Below are 11,190 nucleotides of genomic sequence, written 5' to 3'. Positions count from 1 at the left end.
TATTTAGGGTTCCCCTATTATATAAAGGGGACCCCAATCATTTGTAACATCATCTAATCATTGAGCAAAGAATATACTCTTTACTTTCTTGCTCACTGTTCATCAGCATTGTCTTTTAGCTCTACTGTTCTTACTTTGCTTTTATTACTTAATTGTTCTTATTATTCTAAGCCTACCTCGAGGTCACGAAGCTCGAGGTTACTACTGCTGAGTAACATTGATTCACTTTTATCTTTCATTTCTACTTCATATTTCTTGATTATTAATTTGTATTGAACTAAATCACATATTTTTAAAATTACTAATCAAATTTAATTAATACTCGTATTTTTGAGATAAATAGTCGGCTCAGTGGTCAAGCGGGGTCATTTTGGAAACAATTCCTGTTCAAGAGAGAACCACACCAGTAACGGTAAGTAAACTATTACAGTTAGCGTTTTTCTTTATCCTCTTATGTTACTAGTTCAATTTAAATAATATATTAAAATTGTTAGCTCAGTTTTCTTTCAAAACTTACATTGTTTGTGTCGTATGGAGTATTTTAAGTTTTACTAATACAATTTATGCTATAGTATTTATTATTTGTAAATAGTAACATTTAAAAGTTACTTGTATATGCAAAGCTGGTGTATTTATTGTTTTTTTTATGTCTTTTAATTGTTTTACATGTCATAAAGTCGAGTTTAGTGTTTATTTTGTGTATTTAACACCATCTCAAAATGAAAATAATTTTATGGGCATTATTGGGAAAGGAAAAAAATCAACATACAATATTTACTTTATTGACCCTGCTTGAATAAAATCTTGGGTCCGCCATTATTCTTTATTAAATCAATTTCAGTACTTAAATTTTTATTTTTATTTTCAGCACGTAAGGCGGACCGCGAAGCCACCTTTAGCAAGACCACCCTTCGCTGAAAAATTACACTGCATATATAAGTAAAATATTTGTTTTAGATATATAAAACCTATATTGAACACTCTTTGTCGGAATTTTTTTCTACTTCTTTTAAGTTTGAATACCCTTGAAAACATTTCTGGCTTTGCCACTGATAAAGCTTATCAACTACTTTAAATCAGTTAAGCCAAATAGACTCGTAGTCAGAACAAGAAGGGATATTGTTTACTTGTGTCATGGTTACTGAAACGATGACCATGCATACCAATTACCAAGACCACATGAGACATTATGCGAAAACAGGGTAATGCGAATATAGTTTTGGTCGACTCAATAGTTGTATTCCAGCGCCACTGTTTTACCCCTTTTGAGTTCCTTTTGAAACAAATGAAAGATGTTAATCAGAGAATATACATAAATTCTCCAACTGGGAAGTCTTAACCATGTATCTCCAAAGCATGCCCCCGTCCTCTGTTTTAAAAGGCAGAATTGGGACTCGCCCGGAGCTCGTTCGGGGCGGAGCACTCGTAAAACATCCGTGGCCTTATGTGTGGGGTTTAGTTCCGTGAGACTTACGCCTCGGCCATTTGAGCTTACGCCCCGAACTCGCCCAACGCCCAGCGTACTGGGCTTGGCTAATAGAACTTTATGCAATTGTACGTAACTAACTTTGTAAATCCTCAAATTTTCTTAATAAAACGTTGACTATTCAAAATTACTTTTTTCGTAATCATAAATCATTAAGTTGAGAGTATTCTATGTCATAATTAAAATAAAAATTATTGCACTTTATCCACTAAGACTGTAATTAGTTAATTTTAAATAAATCTTTCATTTAAAAAGTATTTGTTTATTAACTTTTATTATGTCTTTACTATATAATAGTCCATAATTTTTTTTATATTTATTTTTCTAAATATTATTTTTTTCACGTTTACGAGATACAATACTTATTAATTTAATAGCTCAGTATTAGTTACTAACTATTTACAAATAATTAGTTACCATGATATTGTATGGTGAATTATGTGCCACTTTATTAACTTGTTGAAACTTAAAAATAAACGATGCTAGAGAATCATATTTAAATTGTGAATTATGTTTGTATATAAATTCTCTTTCAAATAGAAAGCATATTAAATAAAAGGAGTACTTTAAGAAAAATATCAAATTATAATATCGAAATTCTTTCAAGATTCATTACTCCTTAAGAGATACATATAAGATTTTGTATCGAATATATTACTTTTGATGTTTGAGTTGTAACGACGTTGAAGCTAATTTGCATATTATGATATACGTCATACTTTTCGTTTTATTCATAATTGAATTATAATTTATAACTATTTTAAACACATTATTTGTTATAATTTTGTGATGTTAATGTAATTTTTATAATTATTTTTTATTTTATACTATCTTAAAATTAGTAAAATTTAATGATCCGTGGGACTTACGCCCCATGTCTCAAGGCTTACGTCTCGCCTCGTCAGAAGTAAAACGTCTCGCCTCACGCCCAACATTGCCCAAATCAACAACTAGCATGGAAAAGCCAATAGGATAGCACGAAAGATTATCACATGGAGTCACTCTTAGGAAATATCATAACGGAAACCTCTCTAACTACTATCTAATATACAGTTGGCCTACGAGATTATCTTACACTAAACTAGGGATATAGTTGATCATATATTGCATAACACGTGTCGTATAGTCACCGTCAAGGGTTGTGGTGGAGTGGTAGGTACTCCTTCATCCTTAACCAGGTTCGAGTTCCCTGGGTATGAAGTTGCCTTTATTAGGAAGTGTTTTACCCCCAATGTAAAACAAACGCTGTATAGTCTGGATTCTTACGGAAACAGGTATTGGGATGGTTTGAACTTGTACCTCGAAAGTTGGTCTAGAGTTTTGCTTAGATGGCACAATCTTGCAATGAAGGAAGGAGGGCACACTGCTAGCCGCCATGGTCTCATCCAGGTTAGGAGAATTGCCCTAGTCCACACTGTTGTAGTGTGCGCAATAAATAACCTGCCAGCCAACTGCACGCACTTCAGTATATTCTGGGAGGGATCAGGCTTTTGCAGAGAAATCTTGGTTGTTTGAGATTCATATGTTAGGGGATATGTAAGGAACTACTAACGTTAGACAAGCTAAATTCGTTGAGTATTGCGATAATCTAGATCCAAATGGGATGAAATGGATATGAAGATTCATATAACCGAATCCAACAAGCTTAGAATTGAGATGTGGGGAAAATAAAAAGAAGCATGGTGGATTTTAAATATTCTTCCGGGCATAAATCAACTGATTGAAAAAGGACAAAATACGACAGAAATTGAAGCATCTTCCCCCGTTGCACAACAATGGAACTATAATGAGAAAGCGCTTTCTGTTGAGGAGCAACACAATGCCCACAAAATTTCCAACTGCCTCAGGCCAAGCAGCAGCTGAGCCTAAAATTATTTTGAGCAACCAAAAGAGTAGGCATTTCCTCCGCATCATAAACATCAGCGTAATAGACCTAATGTGTGTCAGCACCTTAATACGCGATCTCTCAATTGTTCCCCATCTTACTGGAGTTTGGCAAAAGAGATGTTGGTTTCCGTGCTCAAATGGCGAGTTTTCTATCCATCCAAGTGCAAATAAAATTTCTCAATAATATATTAGTACATGTTAGACTGTTTTGTACCAGAACAAATATAGAGGTTCTACAATGCCTTCCTGCCGATGCTCCCACCCAGTTCATAGTAACAAACTAACTGGAATAAGCACCAAGCACGGCAATCTTTGCTTCTTCAACAACCTTTGAAGGCAGACGATATCATGACCTCTGCTTCACAGCAAATTACTCTGCAACAGTTAAAAGGACATGTTAGCGCTAGAGGAAAGGGTCGCCCTGAGGCAAAACAAACCGGGCCAGGAAAGGGAAAACAAGAGGAACAGATAAGAGAATACAAGGAATGAATGAACAACATAATGGAAACGGAACAAAACGAGCAAAGGAGAAAGAACTCGACAGCTAAAAAACATATAGAGCCAGAAACCTGTTTTAAAAGAAGTAAAATACATAAACTGAAGCTAGCTAGAACGAAACAGCAGAAATTTAGTGTCTAATATAAACTGAATCAACCAATTCATTGTGCCAGCCCAATTAATTTGTCTAATCAACTGATCCACATTATAGAACTTTAAAATCTTAAACTTCCATTAATTTTTTACCATAAGCGTGCAGGTAATACTCATTTCTGGCTAGTGCTGAATACCAAACCAACGTTTGGTTAATTGGATGCTTACCATATATCAAGCATGTTTTCAAATAAAGGCTATTCTTTTGATATTTATAATCCAACTAGATCCTTTCAAGTTTTAACAACGATCTCCCCCCCCCCCCCAACCAGAAAAATCACTGTAAAACTCACAAGTATGGTTAAAGGCACAGAGCGACAGCCATTTATTGTGGCAACTCTTGAAATACAGATGTCGCAGAGATGGATTTTAACAAGCACTTTAACTGGTACCTACTCCTCCGCCACTAGAACGTGTAGACATCATTGAGTAAATACTAAACAAGAGAACGTTTAGATTCAAGTCAGCAGCCATTATGACAAGGACAGAGAAGAGAGTTACCTCTGTAAAAGTAGGAAGCATCTTTGATCACATCACAAACTTATTTTTCTTCTCAGCTGGCTTAAGAATTTGGAAAGAGCACAACAAGTTTTCATCAACACTCATCATAGCACCGGCATTGTCAAACTCTCCACAGTAGTTGGGCGCTGAAAAAATGGTGACAAGCTGCCTCTCGGCAAAGAATTCATAACCATCTTCCACGACCTGCAAAAAAAAAAAAGATGCAAATCAATAACCTCAGAGGAAAAGCACAGCAGGACAAAGAAAACAAGGTTCCTTTACCTGATGGGCACGACAGACAAGGTCCAAGTCATGCTTTGACAAAAACTCAGAAACTTTATCAGGGCCAAAGGTGTATGAAACTCCTCTATCGTTCATCCCCCACCCCTTCACATCTTTACCAGGATCTGACCAAAGTAAATCACAAAGCAAACCGGTATCGGGGATGGAAGTTGGACGTGGTAAGTTTCTTATCTGATCCAAGCTAGAAAGATCAGGCGAGAGACCCCCATGCATGCATAGTATCTTCTCATCAATAAGTGCTGCCACAGGAAGACAATTGAAACAGTCCGTAAAGGATTTCCACAGTTTCACGTTGAACCGGCGCTTACATTCGTCATAGAACCCATATATCCTATTTATTGAAGCACATTCATGGTTTCCTCTAAGCAGAAAAAAGTTCTCAGGATACTTAATCTTGTAGGCAAGCAAGAGGCATATTGTTTCCAAGCTCTGCCTGCCACGATCTACATAATCACCTAAAAATAAGTAGTTAGCCTTCGGAGGAAAACCACCATATTCGAAAAGCCTCAACAGGTCACTGTACTGCCCATGAATGTCACCTGAAACAAGATAAAGAAAAAACATGTAAATAAGGAGGAATTAACACAGAAGGAAACTTAAGTGAGAAAAAGGCAATAGTTAGCTTACCCTCGACTGTATTAAATAACTAAATCTGGTTCATTATATATTAAAAAGGCACAACTTTTTGTTCTTACTTCATTACATTGGAGTATATCTGATTTACCTAGCTCAAGTAGTTCAGTCAATTTAATAATCACGAATTTGCATATCTCACATCAGACACTCTCACATACTTCCGCACTGGCTTCTTATATAGTTGAATCATAGCTCCGTTTCCAAAAACCCTAGGCATGCCCATCGCCATGGCATCTTTCTTCTTCTCCACCCCCCTCCCCCCCCCCCACAATAAAAAAAAAACCGTCTTCCTTTGGGACAAGTTCACCATTGTCAGACCAAGTAAGATATTGTGCAAGTGCTGTGATGCCTCTTTAATCCACCACAGACAATTTAGTCCGATCCCAAAGTCACTCATTCTCTATTTTATTATAGCAGCTACCATCGATGGGTCCTCAAACTGCTGCAGGTTCCACGTACACTATATGTAGCACCAAGCTGATCAATCCTGATTAAAGAGTAGACCCCATTTTATTTGTTGAGTAACAACAATATCAGAAACTGCACTACCATATTGCATTTGGTAGGTTATTTTCGTAGCAATTAACTGTGATGGTCTTCTCCATGCAACTTGTGGACCAAAATTGTCATTTGGCCCGTTGATTCAATAACACATACATATCCATTAGATTGCTGGGAATTAGGTCTGCTCAAGTAAAGGAGTAGCAGAGAAAATGTAAGGGAGAAAAGCCCATGGTCCATAGGGTATCATAGAGATTTGGATGTGTCTTTACCCTAGTTAGAGTAACATCACTAACCAAACTATTCAAAGTTTATTAAGGAGAGGAAATATGCCCAAAGGTTGGAGGAAGAGTACCTACTTTTTGATTTATCAGAACAAAAATGATATTCAAAGTCGCACAAACTACTATGGTATTAAAATTATGAGTTATATGACAGACTTGGAATAATGAGCATAAACTTGGGGACACTACAAGGTGACGAAGAACCACAATAGATTTATGTCTACATTTTCACTAAAAATAATTATGGAAATTTATACTAATAGGAAGCAACTGACATAATATTTAGTGATGTAGAGAAAGCATATGACGACGCGTCACTAAAAATTCCTTAGTGGATATCTGAGAAGAAATGAATTCCTTTCAGAATATAAATGATATAAAGGATATGTACAAATGAGTACTCACAAGAAAAGTGGGAGGAGATGCAGGACATGCCCCATAAACATGAGTTCACACCCAAATCTGCCATCAACTCATACTTGTTTTACCCTAATTAGATATGAGCTAACCAATAAAATAGAGGACGAGGTTCCGTGCCGCATGCTATTTGCACATAATATTGTGTTAATTTGCAACTAGCAAGGGAGTCAACCAAAAATTTGGAGATATGGAAAAGCAATAGAGACAGGGTTTTATGGAACTACAAGACATAATAAATGCACTGCATGTAGTACCCATAAGAAGCAGCTTTGGAGGACCATTCCTTTATGCATCTTCTGGACCATTTGGGAAGAAAGAAACAATGCTTGCTTTGAGAATAGGAGGAAATCTCTAGAATTAAAAATAATTGTATGCAAAAATTATTTTTTTGCTGTAAACAACATTTAGACATTTAGTTGAGAGTGTGGATCAGTATTTAGAGTTTTTGGATTCGTTAGCAAACTTGTAACTGAAGTTCTGCTGCTGTAGGTGTTTGGCTGCTCTTGATGTAACCTTTGTACCATCTTGGTACCTTTATTAATAAAATCTTTACCTTATCAAGAAAAAAAGTACCCTTAAGAAACGAAGTTAATTTGTTTTAGTTCCTCTTTATTAACCCACCTAATTTTAGTTTTCCTTTGTCTTGATATATCATATTTTATTTTATTTTTGATTTGCACCGGGTGTCCGAGTCTCTAAGAGCCCCGACTAATCCCGGGGGTGCACAGGCCTTCGGCAAGGAGTTTCCCGCAAGTGCACCACGGTTAATTCAGGTTTTACCCAGTCCGATGGCCCTCAGAAATTGTTTGCACCCAGTGGGTTTCGAACTTGAGACCTTAAAAGGGAGCAAACACCAAGGCTCAAGTCAATTGCCACCAGGCCAACCCCTGAGGGTTGATATATCATATTTTATGTAACAATCTAGTAAATTGTTGTCGAATATGAGCCTGTAAAGGCTGAGTCGATTCATTTTGAAGCTTTAAAGACGAGCAGGTCATCCATTGAACATTGGTAAATAAAAATTACCAATAAAAAAACATTGGTAAAAGTCAAGGCACAACAATGAACATCTTCCTCAACTTCCTGGGTAGAGAATAGGAGAGCTCGAGAATTACATAAAGATTCAACACTGTCAGTTTACCTGTGTAAATTCCACTTGGCAATAATACCATACCCGTCCCTATGCCAATCTTAGCCTCATGTCAATCGACAACCATCACAATAAAAGGAATGTGTGCTTGACTATCCATTTCTTTTGGAGAAATGTTAACTACAAATGGCACAATACAGAGAACCACCCTAAGTAACCAATCCAGATGAACCACAGTAAGATTTCAAATGGACATTAAAGGCAGATTCCTTCAGTAGACAACACGAGACGATTAAAAACAACTCAAAGCACCCTCAATAAAACTTTTGAGCCATGCACTCGAGATACATAAGCTCGCTCAGACACAGAACTTGGGAGGAAATCCCATCCTCGTCCTACTGGAGACATCTAGGCAACCACTGGTGTGAGTGTTTTCTCCACCTTCTTTCTCAGTATGTATTATAGGTCAAACCTGGTAAATTACCACATCTGTATTCTATTATTTTTCTTATTTATTTTGACAAATGTATCAACTATGTTCTTTTTATTACTTTGGCTATCTTCATGAAAATCACTAACTTGAGGTGTCATATTAGGTTCCAGTTCGCCAGAATCTGGTGCAACAATTAAAATCCTTAGTGATTTTTGACAAGGTATCAATTGAACTGTACTCCTCAAGAGTTGGAGAGCACAAGACTCAATCAACATCCCCATTCGGTTTTGCGAGAAACTATGGTCACTGTTCACTCTTGTCTCCATGCTGAGGATGATATCAAATGAAAACTGCTGCAAAAGCCAGTTTCATGGCTTAACCTGCAGCAGAACAAAAGGATCGCAACTCGGTCCCAAGTTGGCATCTACCTCTATTGGCGATCCAGTATCATCCCTGGCTTCAACAACTAACAGACGCCAAAGTTTAATTCCAACTAACAGAAGTCAAAGCTTTCAAATGACATTTCTGATGACGGCAGAGAGAAGTTATTGTTGCTCATCTGGTCTTCTACTTTTAACATAAATATCACTTACTAGTTTTTTTTATTTTTTATAAGTAATCACTTACTAGTTTTCTTGGTTTAATAGTAAAGACTTTTTTTATATCGGTAATGCAAAATGTAGTGAGAGTTTTATAATTTTTAGTGTTAAGTTAAATTTTCTTATTTTACATGACAAATGAGGCATCCTAGTAAATATTCTTATGCGTCTTTTTTAAAACTTAAGCACTGCAAATTAACTGAACCTAACATATAACGCCGTAAAACCGAGAAAATTGGGATGGTTCGGGAAAAATCTAATATTAGTTATATGCAATATATAAACCAAAAAATCAGCATCTTCTCGAAACAACAGTGACACCCCTTGTTTTCGATAGAGCAGTGACGCCCCTAGTTAAATGCAACTTTAACCAATGACTTCATATTTGACGAATGGAGTTTAAGCAACATCTCTAATCTAACTGAAGGAGTAATCCGTGCACATACAAAAGCTACTTCAACATGTCACTTACAAAAATTGAATAGAAAGAGGTCTATGAAGTCAAAACTGAAACCCGTACAAGTTAACACTAGTATACTGCTTCCCCCAAAAAAAAAATGTGTAGCAACAGAGAAGAACAAAAAAAGCATGATGCCTGCCATAGTTTTGTTCCCCTAACGCGTCTAAATAACAAATAGGACACAGAATGGCAACTGATAAAAAGATGATGAGCTGTTGATTAGAAAATGGTAACCTACTTCTGATGAAAAAAGGGAAGTAGCCAAATAAGGAAATCTCCTGATGAAAAAGAGCAGAGGTAAACAGCGAGGACTTATAGCAGTGGCAATGGATCACCCTCCAGTGGAAGGTATACTTAACGTAGATAGTGGATCTTTTCATCGTATTATAACATTATTCTTCACTTGGATTGCCAGAGGCACCAAATCCCTAGAGGAATTCAGCTTCAGAGGTGGTGGTTTTTCCTCGAAGTAAACCATTATAGTTTTATTCGAACTCGTACAACATCACTTTGAAACCTCAATATATTCTAGAGACGGCGTCCTAAACATTAGGCCAGAGCAAACACATTTTGCAATCTGCATGATATTTTCTTAATACGTCGTATTGGATTAGTATGATATAAACATGCAACATTTCAAACACAGCAGAGCTGCAGAGTTGACCAGAACTTTCTCTGATAAATCTCCTTTTACTCAAAATATTTAGGGTAAATTAGAATCTGCGGGATTCTAGAGTTATCACGTTTCACCAGACAAAGCATGTAGCATGTTTCAAGAAGTAAGTCATGGATATACAGACTGACAAACATCAAACATTAGAAATTACAAAATAAAAGAAAAAATACTAGCATCTTCGTTGCGCCTTTTTTTAACTAAAGCCCACACTTTAATGGCGTTTTTTGCTTCGAGCCTCGATAGACTTGGAGCGCTTTTTAACACGATTGCCTAGACTGACAACCTTTCAGTTTCATTTTTCCTTCTAAAGTTAACGGGATCAAAGGGATTATAGAACAAGGTTCTCAGTTCTAAACCTACCTAATACTTAGAGAGAAACTTCGAGCAACCATAGAGCAAAACTCAATAGAGTCAAAACAAAAAAAAAACAGAAAGGTGTATCCAGCCAGTCAGTTGATACAAAAGTAAAACGGTGCAATGTTTTTTTCTTTACAAGGTAACAAAAAGTTATACAGAGCAAGGGTTAAACGATATCTCACCAAGAAATGCATACAGTTCCAATATATAGTGGTTAAAGGGAATAGTTAGTACCGCAAATTTTGATGGGTGCTTCAAGTTCAAGGAGATTGGGTTGTTTGAGGAAGATATCACGAGAGGCAACACACAGTTGCTTGATTTCAGACTCGGACAGCTGCACCAATTTGCCAGGCTTCGATGATCGGACTTCTATTAGCTTCTCAATGATCCTATCAACTGCTGCAGCGTCCATTGAGAAAGTGGGTATCCCCCTTTTTCTGGGTCTCTCTATAAATCTCTATGTATGAAGGGTTTGATTTTTCTACTGTGAAAGGGAAAGCGAATGCTGGGAAAGGAGGACGCCCAAAATTACTTTTTGATTTTTCTTTTTTGTTTGCTCAATCCAAATTTGACTTGACGGCTGTCACTCCAATGTGGCGGAGTTCAATCCATTTATTTTTTTTTTTCCTTTTTATTCATTCCTCCATATTTTCAAAAAAAAATCATGATTGCCCCAATTTAGAATGTACCAATTTTTTTTAAACTAATATACAATATTTAGGTAACTTCGCGTACATTTTTCTTCTCTGTCGTTGCTTTTTGTTTGCTGTTGCTGCTTCTATTCTTCTTTTTCCTTGTATTAAAACAAAAATTGAAACTTTGAGTTGGTACTTTTAGATTATGTTAGAGAAATCAAAACCTACTGTTATTGAACCTAGGGAAAGCTTGTTCGATGGTGACCTTGTT

General features: G+C 36.4%; 1 protein-coding gene across 1 annotated transcript; it reads right to left on the bottom strand.

Annotated features, from left to right (window-relative positions):
- Positions 1 to 3,477: 3,477 nt before the first annotated feature.
- LOC107801901 (serine/threonine-protein phosphatase PP1 isozyme 3) lies at positions 3,478 to 10,714 on the bottom strand. The gene is given in 4 exon segments (NM_001325708.1): positions 3,478 to 3,748; positions 4,526 to 4,729; positions 4,808 to 5,367; positions 10,519 to 10,714. Coding segments are annotated over 3 exon segments (915 nt in total). The 5' UTR covers positions 10,697 to 10,714; the 3' UTR covers positions 3,478 to 3,748; positions 4,526 to 4,552.
- Between the last annotated feature and the right edge of the window lie 476 nt (positions 10,715 to 11,190).

Source organism: Nicotiana tabacum, chromosome 6, assembly GCF_000715075.1.
Source record: "Nicotiana tabacum cultivar K326 chromosome 6, ASM71507v2, whole genome shotgun sequence".
Lineage (NCBI taxonomy): Eukaryota > Viridiplantae > Streptophyta > Magnoliopsida > Solanales > Solanaceae > Nicotiana > Nicotiana tabacum.
The sequence above is the reverse complement of the archived record's forward strand: the minus strand, read 5'-3'. Positions and strand labels throughout refer to the sequence as shown.